The sequence below is a fragment of the Pelodiscus sinensis genome, chromosome 10 (assembly GCF_049634645.1).
Source record: "Pelodiscus sinensis isolate JC-2024 chromosome 10, ASM4963464v1, whole genome shotgun sequence".
Classification (NCBI taxonomy): domain Eukaryota; kingdom Metazoa; phylum Chordata; order Testudines; family Trionychidae; genus Pelodiscus; species Pelodiscus sinensis.
In genome coordinates this window covers 12,627,095-12,644,665 of record NC_134720.1, presented here as the reverse complement: position 1 = coordinate 12,644,665, position 17,571 = coordinate 12,627,095, and the positions used below count along the sequence as shown (strand labels likewise).

At 44.8% G+C, this 17,571-nt stretch overlaps 1 protein-coding gene across 1 annotated transcript in view; it reads right to left on the bottom strand.

Moving 5' to 3' along the window:
* Nucleotides 1-17,571, bottom strand: part of CLSTN2 (calsyntenin 2) — an 810,104-nt gene that overhangs the window by 15,605 nt on the left and 776,928 nt on the right. Inside the window, exons 11-12 of the mRNA XM_075937529.1 lie at nucleotides 6,123-6,271; nucleotides 3,081-3,295 (exon numbers count right to left, since the gene is read on the bottom strand). Coding sequence (XP_075793644.1) covers nucleotides 3,081-3,295; nucleotides 6,123-6,271 — 364 coding nt within the window. The remainder of the gene's footprint in view (nucleotides 1-3,080; nucleotides 3,296-6,122; nucleotides 6,272-17,571) is intronic.

The following is a 17,571-nucleotide window of genomic DNA, read 5'->3' as shown; positions in this document are numbered from 1 at the left end:
GGCACCCACAGGACCTGACTGGTCCAGGATGAGGGATTTTGCTCGACCAGGGGAGGTCATTTCTGGTTCCCTGTAACTGGATCCCCCGCCTCTCTCCAGCCTTGGCTCGGCCCATTGTCTTCCCAGCTGACCCCCCTCCTGCGCCACCCAGCAATCCCCCCCCCCCCAGCCATGCACCAGGGCTCTGGGTCCCCCAGGAAACCAGACACCACTACTCTGGAGGCCCCTGGGAAGCTGCATGCTTGGTCTCCAAGCCACACTTGGTGACCCTGCTGCCATGTGCTGAGTGGCCCCCCTGTCAACCCGCAGTGGGCAGCATGCTCCCCTGCTAGCCCTGAAGGGCTCCCTACTGTTGGCTGACTACTGGGACTCTCTGGTTCTGCAACATCCATGCCAGGCCAGAGAGTCCCGGTTAAGAGAGTTTCAACATGTACCTCAGTTCAATGACTAGTGCATTCAAAGTTAAGAAACCTACTAGATGTTGAAAAAACAGAGAAGCTTGTTTTCCTCTTCTAATCTATGAATAACAACTTGGTGTGAGAAAATGGGATCTACTAGCTCTCAAATACCAAAGGACATGATGGTGACCAGAAATAATCCATTTATTAACTGTACATACTATTTCATTTGTTGAATACATCAGTTTTAAATGCAACATGTATTTTGATAAACAATTTTTCCTAATCTATGGTTCACATTCAAGATAGTTTTAGTAAAAACAAAATTAAAAAATAATGGTTTTGTACAATTTAATTGGATTTGAATTTTCATCCATATAGACAATGACCAGAATCACAAGTTAAAATGAATTAGTATTCAAATAACTGTGTATCAATACAGTATATCCTCCTGATTATCAAGAAGTACAGGTTATTAACAGACAATTTAGTTGCAAAACAAATGTTGTAATGGTTAACCCAACAGTAAGAATCAATCTTCCCTTAGCAAAATAACTAAAAAGTACAAGTACAAATCACAATTAAAATCAATTACTTAAAATAAGTTGTCCTGCTTGGTGATTTAAATTACCTTGTTTTAAAATCAATCTGGCCTGCCTAAGACTAAATTTTCAAAGGTATTTGGGTGCCTAAAGAGCCAGTGCCCTTAAACTTATATATCATTAGCAAGTTCAGTTTTTCTGAGAGATGTACAAAGAATTGCCTATTTTTCTGGTCTGAGGAATGTAGCTGAGAAAAATTACTAAAACTGCTATTTAGAAAAGTTGGATATGCACAAGTGCAAGAGGTCAGATCTAATACAGCCAAGCTGATGTGATCACAGTGCCACTGGATATACTCTATGAAAACTCTTGACAATCAGGGGAGTTGCCAGATGATTGCGAAAAAGGCAAATGTAGTGTTCCTCTTCAAACAGGGGAAGGAGGAGGATTAGAGGAACTACAGACTGGTCAGTCTCATCTCACTCCCTGGAAAAATCATGGATCAGGTCCTCAAGGAATCAGTTTTGAAACACTTAGAGGAGAGGAAGGTAATTAGGAACAGTCAACATGGATTCATCAAGGGCTAGTCATGCCTGACCAACCAAATTGCCTCTGTATTGATATAACTGGCTTTGTGGACATCAGTAAAGCAGTGGATCTGATATACCTTGACCTCAGCAAAGATTTCAATATGGTCTCTCATAGTTTTCTTGCTGGCAAATTAAAGTATGGCCCGGATTAATGGATTATAAGGTGGATAGAAAGCTGGCTGCATCACTGGGCTCAATGAGTAGTGATCAATGTCTAGGTGGCAATTAGTAACAAGTAGCATATCCCAGGGGTTGGTCCTGGAGCAGGTTTTGTTCAACATCTTCATTAAAGATCTGGATGATGGGTTAGTCTGCACCCTCAGCAAGTTTGTGGATGACACTAAGGTGGGAGCAGTAGATACTCTGGAAGGTAGTGATAGGGTGTGACAAATTGGAGGACTGGGCTAAAAGAAATGTTTTGAGTCCCATGCATTGCTACAGACTGGGGACCAACTGAGTAGGCAGCAGTTGTACAGAAAAGGACCTGGGGATTACAATAGACAAGCTGAACATGAGGCAACAGTGTTGCCAAGAAGGCTAATGGCATATTGAGCTGCATTAGTAGGAGCGTTGCCAGCAGAATGAGGGAAGTGATTATTCCTCTCTATTCAGCATTGGTGAGCCCACATCTAGAATATGATGTCCAAATCTGAGCCCCCCCACTCCAGAAAGGATGTGAACAATTTGGAGACAATCCAGTGGAGGGCAAAAAAAAATTATCAGGGAGCTGGAGCACGTGACTTATGAGGAGAGGCTGAGGGAACTGGACCTATTTAGTCTTCTGAAGACAAGAATATGGAGGGATTTAATGTCTTTCTTCAACTATCTGAAGAAGGATTCCAAAGAGGACAGAGCCAGGCTCTTCTCAGTGGTGGCAGATGACAGAACAAGAAACAATGGTCTCAGGTTGAGGAGAGAAGATCTAGGCTGGATATTAGGAAAAACTATTTCACTAGGAGGGGGGTGAAGCACTGGAATGAGTTGCCTAAGGATGCAGAGGTGATGGAATCTCTGTCTTTTGAGGTTTTTAATGCCAAGCTTCGCAAAGCCATGACTGGGATGATTTAGTTGAGATTCGTCCTACTTTGGGTAGGGAGTTGGACTCGATGACCTCCTGAGGTCTCTTCCAATCCTATGATTCTATGAGTCTATGATTGATTCTGTGATTCTAAAATAGCTGATTAATGGATTTCATTACTTCACAACAGCAGTCAATTGGCAATAACTGAAAAAGTCAAAATATTTCATGTTAATCCTGTTGAGGACCTCTAATAAGAAGTTGGTTGCTCAAAAGCACAATGTAAAAATTTCCCCACTGTATTAGAGAAAATGTACTTAATGAACATATACATACTAGGCCTGCAAACTTGTACCTGAGGATATGTCCATTTGTTTCGATAATTATTTGAAATACATATTAAAATTGACTAAATTCTTGGTTGTGAGCTCCCTGGGACAGAAATTGCCTGCATTATTTCTGTATATTTCTATATCATACCATAAAACCTTACCTCCTGCTTGGGACAAACAAGGAAAAAAAAAGAACAAACCTGTACTGTTTTCTTCCTGATGTTCCACTTTGGTGACTGTACTGACAATTCTGATGTCTGGTAAGAGAGTCACTCCTCTTTCACTTTCAAATTGTGCCGCCGGTCTAGCAAAGTGGTCCATTCCACTTATTGTGATCTTGGGCTCATTGGCCTGAAACACCATCACATACGCATCGATATCTGGGATGCTAATGCAGACATCTTCACCAAAACACCTGAAAAATATATTATTAATTGAATGGAATAGTAGTTGTCAGGTAAAAATTCCTCCCTTGCTAGAGGCATACAGTACAAAGCAAGCTACCTCACCCATTCTTTCTGTGCATTTGTCTGTCTTTGTTGTCTTATGCCCAGTGCCCACCTAATTTTTGTGCTTATTGCCCTTGTTATTTAAACTGCCTTTGGCACCCGATCGCTTCATTTCATACCATGATCCAGCAGCACATATTTCTGTGTTCTTACTGTCATGTGTAAAAGCAGTGGTACTAACAGTTCTGGGTTGCACAGTTCATGTACACCTATTTACAAATGTTCACAACTACTGGAAGTACCTTTACATAGTTTAACACTTCAATGGTAAGCGCAATCGTTAGTAAGGTCAGTATGAAAGGAACGTTTAGATACTTAATTAGCATTTAGCAAAACAGTCAATGGTTAAAATTAAAGTTAATGAAATAGCAGCTAAGTGTTGTAAGCTCAACATTAGGCACCCACATTATCATCTAATGCATATAACACAATTTTCTTGTTGACTATGAATCAAGAACCTAACCATCCAGTTAAACTGAAAGCTTCGTGGACTCAGTGTTGCACATCCTGAACACGAATACACTTACCTGCAGTCAGTGTGTACTAGTCCTTTACCATGGAGGAATGTTACCATTGTTGCTTACACTTTACTGTGACAGTTGTATGATATCATTTTTACTATATATTTTAGAAATGTGCATCTGTCCATCTGTATGTTCATGAGTCTGCTTGTTCAAGAATTCCTCCTAAACAGTAGGAATAGGACCACCAAATTTGGAATGGAGCTTCCTCTTATCATAACTTTTAAAGATAGCTCAGGGTTTGGTTCTGCCAGGACAATGGGATGTGCCTGGAATAGGGATGTTCAATATCGGTTAATTGAATAGTCAATTAACCTCATGAATTCTTATCGGTTAGTCGACTATTCTATAGTCCCGGGGGCAGGGCTGGCAGCCAGTGGGGTGCCAGGCGGGAGCTGGTCTGCGAGGGGAGCCAGTTTAAAAAACAGCTCCCCTCATAGACCGGCTGCCTGTCATTGTCACGGTTGCCTCTGATACAGAAAAAGAAGCACAGGGTGGCAGCCGACCCTGTCTTGGGGGGTAGGGATGGTCTGTGCTCCCAGACCTGGCACGAACCAGAACTGAGTTGGGCTGCCTGCCTGCTTGGCACCTAATGCACTTTAAATGCAGAGCCACAGAAGGAGTAGGTCTCACAAGCCAGCCCTGAGCTGGGCTGCTGGCCAGCCAGCTAACAAATTTACTGGCAAGGGGGGGTGAGCAATGCGTGTAGTCTATAGCATCAACCTATAAGCTTTTGCTTATCAGTTATTCGGTTAAACGACTATAATATTACATGCCTAGCCTGGAATGTGATTTTTTCACATCAAATGGAAAGGGAGTGAGTGTGACAGCAAGAACAACCAGCCACAGGAGCGTAGCAAGCGCCCCAGCCCCTGCTGCCCTGGACTGCCCTGGGAGCAGCTGCCAGCCGCTGTGCAGGCCCTGCCACCCTGGGCTGCCCCTAGGTTGCCCCTGGGTGACCATGACTCATGGCCCTCACTGCCTTGGGCTGGCCCCAGGGAGAGGCTGGCAGGAGACTGTGCCCCCTCTCCCAGCCCCAGGGAGAAGTTGGCGGGTAACCACCGTCCCCTGCCCTGACCCACTACTTCCTCCCCGAGTGCCTCCACATCTCCCAACCCCTGCCCAGAGCCCCTCCTCACCATCCAATCCTGACTCCTGGAGCTCCCACACTCCAAGCCTCCTGCCTCAATCCCTCATATCCCCAAGCCACTGCCCTGAGCCCTGCATTGCCCACTCTCAGCCCCCTACTCTGAAGGACCTGAGCAATGCCAGGTAAATCTTCTAGTACAACTACACAGTTGTATGTAGCCCCTGGTGGGCAACTGTATATTTACCTACATCTCTGCAGGTAAGGGTGATTTCAGCTCCCATTGGCCTTGAATGGAGATCCACAAGCACAGGTAAATATAGTGGTGTGGGGGCCTGCAGATGCTAACCCTCGCAGACTGGATCTGGCTCGCAGGCTGGTATTTGCCCACCACTGATGTAGGACTTAGTAATTTCTACTTTGCCCAAGATGTCCAAATGCTACAGTGATTGTGGCCCTGCTACAGCATAGGCCAGAGGTGTTCCTGGCCAATGCAAGCTGCAGGAAGTGGCATGGACCAGGACACTGCTTCCTACAGCTCCCATTGACTGCGAACAGCAATCCATGGCCAACAGGAACTGCAAGAGGTTGTACCTACAGCCACACAGGTATATAAATGTTTGATGACCCACTGGGGATAACCCTGGTGAACAGCATTCTACCCGTGAGCCGCTTATTGCCCACCCCTCTTGTGGACAAAGGCTATTTCTAGCAGAGAGGCACGGCCCTTGTAGATATACCCTGTATTCATCACAACAGGACTGATTTAGAAGGCTTGGCTCTAAGTATGTCAGAAGAAACCTTAATCAATTGGGCAAATGAGAATAAGTACTCTATTGACATTCCACTGACATACAGCATACACACACTCTTCAAAATAGACTGAATGCTTCATGCTCCAAAAGGTACAAAACTAAATTACATTTACAAGAATTACATTATTAAAAAAAACCATAAGAAACCCACAAATAAAAGCAAATGCAACTCATGACTTCTGCTTGGTAATTTAAAGATGTAGTTTATCAACATATTTTAATTTGAATTCTATTTTTATATTTCAATATTTAAAAATAATTTATTAAGACAATATAACTGATCTAATCAGTTTAACTGAATGTAACTTACTGGACTTTAGATGAGACTTTAAGACGCCGTATGCCTGCGGTAGGGAACTGTCTAGAGTTGATATACGAGACCTTTTGGAGAGCTTGATTTATATTCTCAATATCATCTCCTTCTACGACAAGGACTGACTGGGAAGGGTTGAAGTGATACTGGGGAGAATGTATATAATTAGTATTTAGGCAACAAGTGAACAACATACTTCCAAGGAATTATTTAGAGAGACTGGCTAAAACCTAACAATTTAAGAAACAAATATTATGTACATATTTAGTTTTTAGGAACAATTACCTACAAGATGTTCATCTATCACAAATCTTAGTAACTGTTATTGCTACAGTTAACTGCATAGTAAATTAGAAGCTAGTCAAACTACTGTGAATCTAGACTATTTACCCACCTGCTCATATTTTTGAAATGTTTTTAAGTGCATCTTATTTTTATTACAGAATATGATAGGAAAAATTGATATGATAGACAATCACAGACTTTAATAAGAGTTATTCAAGAAGCTAATTTGTCCTGCTTTGTTTTTACTTCCTCTGTGTGGGTCCATCTTTGAGTTATGCTTTTTCCACGAGTAAAGAAAGCAATTACATTTCCCTTTCCACAGCCCCACCAATGAAAGTCACAAACAAGGGGATTTTCTTCCCTCTGTCTCAAGATCACTGGATGTAAACTAGGGCTTCCTCCTGCCTAAAACCAGCTGCTCCTTTGAACCAACAGGTCTTATTAGAGAATCAATGGTCATCCTTGGAGCGCTACGAATCTTTCCCAAGCTCATGAGACTGAAAACAAAATCCCAGTAGCCTGCTGACATATGCACCGCTTAAATATATGAATTGCAAATGCTGTCTGGTTTTGCCATCATGAAGACTGTGAGGCTTGTCTACACAACAGCGCTGTGTCTACACTGGCCTCCCTTTCGGAAAAGGGATGCTAATGTAGCACTTTGGAAAAGGCAAATCCGCGGGGGATTTAAATATCCCCCGTGGTATTTGCATTAACATGGCTGCCGCTTTTTTCCGGCTTGGAGATAAGCCGGAGAAAAGCGCCAGTCTAGACGTGATTCTCTGGAAAATAAAGCCTTTTCCGAAGGATCTCTTATTCCTACTTGAAAGTTTCGAATAAGAGATCCTCCAGAAAAGGCTTTATTTTCTGGAGAATCACGTCTAGACTGGCACTTTTCTCCGGCTTATCTCCAAGCCGGAAAAAAGCGGCAGCCATGTTAATGCAAATACTGCAGGGGATATTTAAATCCCCCGTGGATTTGCTTATTCCAAAGTGCTACATTAGCATCCCTTTTCCAAAAGGGAGGCCAGTGTAGACACAGCCCAGGATAATGCATACCCCAGAGATGTGATTTCTAAAGCACACTAATGTGTTACACATTAATTGGTTCATGTAGTTCCCACTTATGCACACTAAATCATCCTGACTGTGCATTAATATAACGGTGCGTGAAACACTATGATGTTAAAGCATACTAGGTAACCTGTGACATGCAGCAGCAAGGTCTACACAGACCAATTAATGTGTAACATATCAGTACACTGTGGAAATCATACCCTTGGAGTGTGCACTACCTCACTTTGTAGACAGACCCTAATTCTAAGGTTCCTTGAGAGGGACCGTGTGTGTGTGTGTGTGTGTGTGTGTGTGAGTGTGTGTGTGTGTATGAGAGAGAGTTTGTTGTTAATTTCCTTTTGAAAGACACCTATTAATCAGTCAAGTGAGCCATCTGTGCCGCGTGTAACCGCAGGCAGGTAGTTCGAGCTACCGGGCATTTTAAAATGGCGGCGCCTGGGAACATGCAAATGAAACCCAGGATATTTAAATCCCGGGCTTCATTTGCAAGTTCGAATGACTACATTAGCCACCCTAGTTCAAACTAGGGTGGCTAGTGTAGCCATACCCTGAGGGTATGTCTAGACTACATGGCTCTGTCGCCAGAGCCATGTAGATTAGTTTACTAGACATACGCAAATGAAGCAGTGATTTAAATAATCGCCGCTTCATTTAAATTACAATGGCTGCCGCGCTGAGCTGATCAGCTGTTTGTCGGCTCAGCGCGCTAGTCTGGATGCTCCGCGGTCGACATCAAAGGCATTTGTCGACCGCCCCGTTATGCTTCGTGGGATGAGGTTTACCGGGGCAGTCGACAAATGCCTTTGATGTCGACCGCGGAGCATCCAGACTAGCGCACTGAGCCAACAAACAGCTGATCAGCTCAGCGCGGCAGCCATTGTAATTTAAATGAAGCGGCGATTATTTAAATCATAGCTTCATTTGGGTATTTCTAGTAAACTAATCTACATGGCTATGGCGACAGAGCCATGTTGTCTAGGCACACCCTCTGTGTCTACACAGCCATTCTGTTATTTCAAAATTATTTCAAAATAACGGGCAGCTTATTCTGCAATCTGTGAACCTCATTCCATGAAGAATAACCCCTATTTCGAAACAGCTCTTTCGAAATAAGGCCTGTGTAGACACGCCCCTGCTGCTATTTTGAAATAGCCCCTCACCAGGGCAATTCTAAGTTATTCCTCCCCAGTGCCTCCTGGGGCTCTAAATCGAGATAGCACATCCACATTAGGGAAACTTGCTTCGGACTTATTTTGAGGTTTCCCTGCAGTGTAGATGTGCTATTTTGAAATAAGCTATTCCAGAATAACTTATTCTGAAATAAGAGTATGTCTACACTACAAAGTTAATTCGAACTAACAGTTGTTAGTTCAAATTAACTTTCATAGCGTCTATACATGCAAACCGCTAGTTCGAACTTAAATCGAACTAGCAGAGCGCTTAAGTCGAAATAGATAAACTTCATTCTACGAGGAGTAACGCCTAGTTCAAATTAAGTAGTTCAAATTAAGGGCTGTGTAGCCACTTAATTCAAACTAGTTAGAGGCTAGCCCTTCCCAGGTTGCCCTGGTGGCCACTCTGGGCCAAACCAGGGAGACTTTTCTGCCCCCCTCCCGGCCCCGGAGCTCTTAAAGGGCCACGGTCTGGCTATAGTGCTCATGCCAGTTGCAAGCCTGCCAGCACCCAGCCCGCAGACTCTGCACCTGGCACGGCATGAGCCAGCCACCCGCTGCCACCCAGCCCTCCGCCTCTTCCCAGGACCAGGCCTGCCCGGGGCTGCAAGAGGCAGGCGCCCGCCTGGTCTAGTGCGGAGAGAGTTGACCTCATCGAGGTTTGGGGGGAGGCCTCCAACGTCCATGACCTCTGCACTAGGTACAGGAATGCGGCCATCTAGGGCAGGATAGCTGCCAGCCTGGCCACCAAAGGCCACATGCGAACCCAGGAGCAGGTTTGCATGAAAATCAAGTTGGTCCAGTGAGACCCCCGACCCTGAGCCCTGAGCTTAGAACATAAGAACATAAGAATGGCTGTATTGGGTCAGACCAAAGGTCCATCTAGCCCAGTAGCCTGTCTGCCGACAGCGGCCAACACCAGCTACCCCGGAGGGGATGGACTGAAGACAATGACCAAGTGATTTGTCTCATGCCATCCATCTCCAGCCTTCCACAAACAGAGGCCAGGGACACCGTTCCTACCCCCTGGCTAATACCACTCCATGGATCCAACCTCCATGAATGTATCTAACCTCTCTTTAAACTCTGTTATAGTTCTAGCCTTCACAGCCTCCTGTTGCAAGGAGTTCCACAGGTTGACTATGTGCTGTGTGAAGAAGAACTTTTGCTTAGTTTTAAACCTGCTACCCATTCATTTCATTTGGTGTCCTCTAGTCCTTCTATTATAGGAACTAATGAAGAACTTTTCTTTATTAACCCTCTCCACACCACTCATGATTTTATAGACCTCTCTCATATCCCCCCTCAGTCTCCTCTTTTCTTGGCTGAGAAGTCCCAGTCTCTTTATCCTCTTTTCGTATGGGACCTGTTCCAAACCCCTAATCACTTTAGTTGCCCTTTTCTGAACCCTTTCCAAGGCCAAAATATCTTTTTGAGGTGAGGAGACCACATCTGTACACAGTACTGAAGATATGGCGTACCATAGTTTTAAACTTCCCCTCTTCCTTCTCTCCCTGGCTTCCTCCTTCCAGCTACCTCCTCCCAGGTTTCCACCATATTCCGGGAGGTCCTGCAAGCCTCTGGTGCTTTGGAGTGTAAGCAGAGAGCTTGTCGGGCAGTGATCAGAGACTCAGTGCAGAGAGACAGTGGGCACAGGAGACATGGGCAGCAAGAAATGATAATGCTGCTCAGAGAGCAAACAGACATGCTGAAGTCATTGATTAACCTTCAGGTTGAACACATCCATGCTCAGGACCTCCCTATACTCCCCATTCCCCAGGAGAGATTACATAACAGCTACACATGCACCCAGCTGAGAGAGTCTCACTGGTGTATGTGCTGGTGAATTCCCTGTTCCTTTCCCTTTACAGATACTTTTTCCTGTACATATGGAAATTTTCCTCATCACTCCATAGGTATGCTTGCATGGCTGTGGGAAGTGAATTTCAACATACAGTGGATGCTGCTCACAATAAGAAGAGGTGCATTTGAATTGTTATAATAGCACTTATAGAAAAATGACTGCAAGTTTCATAGCGGGGTGAGATGGGGAGAGAGAGGACAATGTCAGGATCAGCACATTACAGCAACAAAGAATTCTTCTTATAGTCCTAGTATCTGGCTGCTTAAAATTAGCTGACAGATTATCTACCTTCATGCTCCACCGTGGCAGAAATTTCTCCCCCTTTGCTTCAGATATTATGAAACACATAGCAAGTCTCTATGACCATGGGGAATATTTTCCTTGCTGAGCTCTAACCTCCTGAACAGACAGCATGATGGCCTTTCAAATTGCTAAGGGCACAAAAGTCATTCTGCACTTGGTGAACCTTTGCTGCTGTCAATGTGGCTGATGTACAGCTTCATGAGCCTCAGGAGTAAGGGGCAGTTGGGATCTCTCAGGATCACTACTGGCATATCTATATCCACAATGGTAACGCTTTGTTCTCGAAAGAAAGTACTTACTTGAAGCTTTCTGTACGGATCTGTGTTCCTAAAGATGTGTGGCACCATGCACCTTCCCTGATGACCCACATTGATGCCAGTGAAACAACTCCAGTGATCCTTCAGTGCTTGCAATTCCATGGAAAAGTAGCCCTTTCTGCTAATATACTCCATTGCAAGGTGGTCTGGTGCCAAATTAGGGATGTGTGTGCCATCTATTATCCCACTAAACGTCTGCAACCTCATTGCTGCCAAACCATCCACTATTTCCTGTATGTTCCTTCATTGCAGCCCTTCATAGCAGGTCACAATTAATGGTCCTGCATACTTGCATCATACTTAACTCCCATGATGGATTTCCCAACTCCAAATGGACTCGCCCTGACCAGTAGCAGTCTGGCATTGTAAACTTCCACGGGATTGCTATTCTCTTCCCCACTATGTGTGCAGTTCCCATTTTGGTGTCGCTGCACCGGGAGGCTGGGGTGAGCTCTGCATACAGTTATAGGAAGTTCTAGGGGCTCATGATCCCATATTTGCATAATGATGCAATCCCGCCACTCTCTGCTTATTTCTCAGGCCAGAAATAAGGCCCAAGACCAATGGTCAACTGTGTGCAGCTGTTCCATGAATAGCAGGTACGCTTTTGAATTGTTTCTTTCCATGGCACACAGCAAGGCAGACACTGCAGCATTGTCATCTCTTATAGCTCCAGAGACACTGCTGGATCAGGCATGGTATGTTCAGTTCAATGTTGAAGAGCAGTGCAAGGCCTTTGCTTTCTGACAGAGATGGCAGACATGCAGGTTAGTATGTAAGCAACACAAAATGATTAGAATGGCCATGGAAGGACGAGATGGAAAAAAACCTAATCATGGGATGATGAACATGCCCCCTAAGGCATTACAAACCCTGCATGAAACAGCCTGTCTTAAAACCGTGGCAAGTTGCACAGAGGGATATTTACCCACAGTGCACTGCTCTTGTGTCAATATAAAACCTGATACCATGGATATGCTCCACCAACACAAGGTGGATAGTGTGGACATGCCACAGTTTAATTATAGTGGCAGATGTACGCTGGCATAACTTAAGTTGACTTAACTTTGCAGTGTAAACAAACCCTTTGTCTGGGCTGCTTATATCTCATTCTTGGAGGGTATGGAGAGGGGAGACAAGTTAAAAATACCGTAGAGAGAGTCTGCAACATTTGTTGCAAGTTAGACTGTGGAAGGAGCAAGAAGATAAAAATTGAAACATAAGAAATCTTGTTATAGTATTAAACTGTTCTTTCCTGGAGTGCAGCTACACAATTTGAGCTATGTGTATCTTATTTTGATTTGTGCACAGTCTACACAGTGCCAAATTTTGAAACAAACTGCTATTTCAAAACTTCCCTTAACCCTTGTGGAACGAGGGTTGCAGGGATGTTGGACCATTGGGTCATTATTTTGAAATCTATTTTGAAATAATGGTCTGGTTCAAAAGACATTAAATAGCTATTTTGGGATAACTCTGGAACCCCAAAATATTGGTACAGTCTAGACCAGTGGTCTCCAACACAGTGCCTGCGGATGCCATGGCGCCCACCAGGGTATTTGTGTGTGCTCACCGAAACATCTGGGCTGGTCCTGCCCCCCGTGCGCGGCACATGTGCAATGCCGGCCCTGGGCTCAGAGCGCATGGTAGGCCCCTACCCCCGGCACGTGGCACATGTGCAGTGCAGGCCCCAGGTGCAGGGCGCGTGGGCAGTACCTGCCCCGAGTGCGCGGCACATGCGCGGTGCCAGCCCTGGGCTCAGGGTGTGTGGGTGGTCCCCACCCCCAGGCGTGCGGCGCATGCATGGCCCCACCCCTGGAAGTGCAGCCCGTGAGCAGCCCCGCCCCCAGACACCCGGCACGTGAGCGGCCCCGCCCCTGGGCGCCTGGCAGCCACGAATTTTGGGGACCACTGGTTTAGATGTTCCCCTAGATAAGTACATATTGACAATACTATTGACTTTTAGCATTAGCTAATGTCATTTTCCTTCAGAAGGTGGTACAAATATCCATACTGTATATATCCATGTATAGTCACATAAAATATCTGATGTTTGATATCAAGTGTGTTTATTTTGGGACACTGGGCACTGTCTTTTTTTACTAATTTTCCACCCCAGGTCAGATGCCAACTGTGCCTCTTTCATCTGTACTTCCCCCTTTCGGCCCAACAAGGAAACCCTGCCTGGTGAACCTCCAACTGCTCCCTGTAACCCTGCCATTTTTGCCTCCTGTTGTCAACTATGTCAGTCTGGCTGGGAGAAAAAAACAAAACAATCACTTTAAAAAAATTTCATAAAATTGAAAATGTTCTGAAGTTCAATGTGAGATGGGAAAAAAAATCCCTTGGCTCCACTCCCCCCCCCCCCGCCCCCCAGTGGCTGGTTCATAGATGCTAGAGCAACAGTGGGAAGCAAAATTGAAGAGAGGTTTTTTTCCACCCATGCCTGAAACCACAGGCTACTAGAATAATGTCAATTTCAAAATGACAACATGAGTACAATGACTAAGTGTGTTTTTAATAAGTCATGTATAAGCTGATTTATGATATATGAATTTCAATATACTGTACATTTACTGGTATATATTTGCAAGGAAACAGGATTTTCTAGTAAACAGCTTTATGTGACACGCACGAGCTTAATTTTTAAAGGACACTGCCAAAAAGCATGTCATTATACTTTACTGACTCACTGGGATGGAACTCCTATGAAATCATTAATGTTTTCACTATAATAAATAAAACATGAAAACAAAGTACTTTGGTGGGCCTTTTGTGCGGTATTGAAAGGTGAATACTGCAAAAAATGTTTCCCTGCAATATATTTTACCCAGGTATGAATAAGGCAGTGAAATATAGCTATCCAATACTGACATTTATCAGGTTTAAAATAGAACAAAATAAATAATTGGTTTTTTTCGGGTATCTAGAATATCCAGAAAAAAATTGATATGACCTAGACCAAACTATATTTTTTCAGAATTTTTATAAAAATGCTAAATCAGAAAGTTGACAAATTTCATTTGGGGTTAATTTAACACAAAACAAAACATTTCATTTGGGGGTATTTTTAATAAAAGTGAAGGAAAATGAAGGGGTAGATTTAAAAAAAACTACTGGGGGAAGTAGTGGTGGTGATGGAGTTAAGGGCGTTCCACTTCTTATAAATGCTTGATTAGTTATTGTTCCAAAGAGAGTGAGAGATCACTCATCTGGAATGTGGGCGACCCAAATTTGTCCCTGATCCATACTTATGTAAACAACAGGCGAGACGGGGTCCCATCCCAGAATAGCCAATAGCCTACTATTTAGGGGGCACTCAGCTAGGAGGTAGAAGACAAGCTTTCAAGGGGGCTACAACTTCCTCCTCTAGTGGCTTTGTGATTGTCACCTAAATTCTCTAGTGAATCTAGGGGTCCTCTCCAAATAAATTTGTTTTGTTGGAAACTATTCTGTGAATTTGTATCACTTTTGTGAGTAGCTTCAGCCAACCTGAAACTTCATTAGTCAGCAAATAAATTATTTGTCCGAAAATGTTCATCAAACTCATTTAAAAACAGTGAAACAGTCTTACCTTTACCACATAAACCTAAAGCTGTTATTTATGTTGAGTATTACCTGCTCTCACAAGTAAATGTTGAAATCCGTTCCTAAGTTTGTGCATGCAACTTAAATGTTGCCCCTTTGTCTGTAGATGCAATAACATAATGTCATGCCTAGATTCACATATGTAGCTTCTTGAGGGTCTCTATATCACTTTTAATATGCCAGATTTGGTATATGCCAGAGCTCACACAACATACACAGTAAATACCATCTTCACAATAGTTTCTTGATTAAAATCTTCCTAGTTAATTGTCTAAATCTCTGTTCTGCTTCAAGGGAAAGTTGTATTGTGATTATCTAAGCTGTTAAAATAACTCAATATTAGTGAACTGGCTAACTCCCCAAAATATGCCAAAGCATGATTGTGGTGCTGGTTAAAAAGAAAATGTATAGTACTTGGGAGTGACACATTTGTTAAAATATGCAGCTTAGAGAAAAGTACTCTTGCGCAAGAGGGCTTTTTCCCGAGCAAGAGTGGGAAAGTATTTGCACAAGAAGCACTGATTTTGTACATTACAAAGTCAGTGCTCTTGCGCAAATTCAAGCAGCCAGTGTAGGCAGCTGGCAAGTTTTTGCACAAAAGCGGCCACTTTTGCACAAAATCTTGCCAGTCTAGATGCACCTTATTAGTTTAATAACGTGATTATGTCATTAAAGACCATGAGGGAAGGCTTATGTGCAAACACAGTTAGAGCTGCGCATGCAACTTTAATCTTTGCATTTCCTGATTCTTGCATGCTTAATCTCCCCCTCTTAATGTCCTTTTAATGTAGATTTCTTGTGAAACATATGTTGCCTCTCATGTTGCTAACACACTCAACCCAGTTGGGCTTAGTTGCCACCAGATGAAATAAAGTTTTATTTATGTTTTCTGTTGCTTTAAAGCTATTTTTGATCAAAATTCAATAAAATAGAGCAGTCTGTAGAAGCATATCCATTTTTGTAAAGGGTACCAAAATAGGTCCTTGACAGCAAGACCTGGAAAGTCTTAGGAACTATGAAATGTCTGTGAAATGCCTGACTTTCTAAGGGTATGTCTACACTACAAAGTTAATTTGAACTAACAGACGTTAGTTCGAATTAACTTTGATAGGCGCTACACTAGCGGAGTGCTTAATTTGAATTAGGTAAACCTCATTCTACGAGGACTAACGCCTAGCTGCTCATGCAGGGCGCACCACCCCGCCCGGGACATGCTCCCGCACCCGTGGCCTGCTCTGGACCACCACCACGGAGCAGGAGTACTGGGACCAGCACCTGGGGTCCTTGCGAGCCCTGCACCGCACAGTGGAGGCCTGGATGCAGGCAGACCTTCAGCTCCACCAGGAGCAGCTGGCTGAGGACCGAGCCAGAAATGCAAACCTACAGGCCCTGCTGCAGAGCATGGTGCCCTGTGCTGGTCCTGCGCCTTCTGCACCCCCAACAACTGTCCCTCCTTCCACTCCTGCCCCCCCTCCCACCTCTTCCTCCTCAACCCCCACACCCTCCTCCTCAATGTCTATCCCCCCTACCTCAACCTCTGCACCCTCCACACCATCCCTCTGGGGACGCCGAGGCCCCCTCCCTCGCCATGCTGGGAGGCGGTTGGCCTGGCGAGACCCCCACCCCGATCCCTGAGTTTCCCCTCCCCCTCCCTCCCCTTGCTTCCCCCTTCCAGCTCCCTCCTCCCAGTTTTCCCCCTCCCCTCACCCACCCTCTCTCTTCCCCTCTCCCACCTCCTTTCCCCCGTCTCCCCACAGTTTTATTCCTCCTCCTCAGTTTTGTTAAATTAATAGAGTTTGTATTTTTGAACACACGTGTCCTTTATTTTTTTACATCAGGAAGGGGGGCTAGAGAGGGGTAAGTGGAAGGAGGTGAAGGAGGAATGTGACAGGAGCCCCCGATGGGGAGGACTGGACTGGCTCTGTGGGCTCCTTGGGGTGGAAGCTCTCCTGCAGGGTCTCCTGGATCCTGACAGCCCCCCGATTGGCCCCCCTGGATGGCAGCCTGCGGCAAGTGCAGCCGGGCTGATGGCTGAGTGCTGTGATGTGCCGAGTGAGAGCACTCAGAGCACTCCAAGACAGGACTGCTTTGCTGTCCCTCATCGAGATAGACAAGCAAGCAGGGAACCCTGAGAACTGTTTGTCCAGGGTGGGGGTCGGGTCCCTTTAAGCACAGCCTTCGGCTAGCCAGAGGCAGGAGCTCCACATTTAAGCCCTAACCTGATGCCCTGCTGGCACTGGTTCCGGTCAGCCTTTACTTCGGTTCAGGGTCCACTCAATGTGGACGCGCTAGTTCAAATTAGCAAAATGCTAATTCAAATTAGTTTTTAAGTCTAGATGCACTAATTCGAATTAGCTTAGTTCGAATTAACTAATTCGAATTAAGTTAGTTCGAATTAGTGCTGTAGTGTAGACATACCCTCAGGCTACGTCTACACTGGCCCCAAATTCCGGAAAAGGGATGCAAAGCAGGTAAGTCAGAATAGGGAAATCCGCGGGGGATTTAAATATCCCCCGCGGATTTAAATAAACACGTCCGCCGCTTTTTTTCCGGCTTGGGGAAAAGCCGGAAAAAAGCGTCTAGACTGGCGCGATCCTCCGGAATAAAGCCCTTTTCCGGAGGATCTCTTATTCCTACCTGAACGTAGGAATAAGAGATCCTCCGGAAAAGGGCTTTATTCCGGAGGATCGCGCCAGTCTAGACGCTTTTTTCCGGCTTTTCCCCAAGTCGGAAAAAAGCGGCGGACGTGTTTATTTAAATCCGCGGGGGATATTTAAATCCCCCGCGGATTTCCCTATTCTGACTTACCTGCTTTGCATCCCTTTTCCGGAATTTGGGGC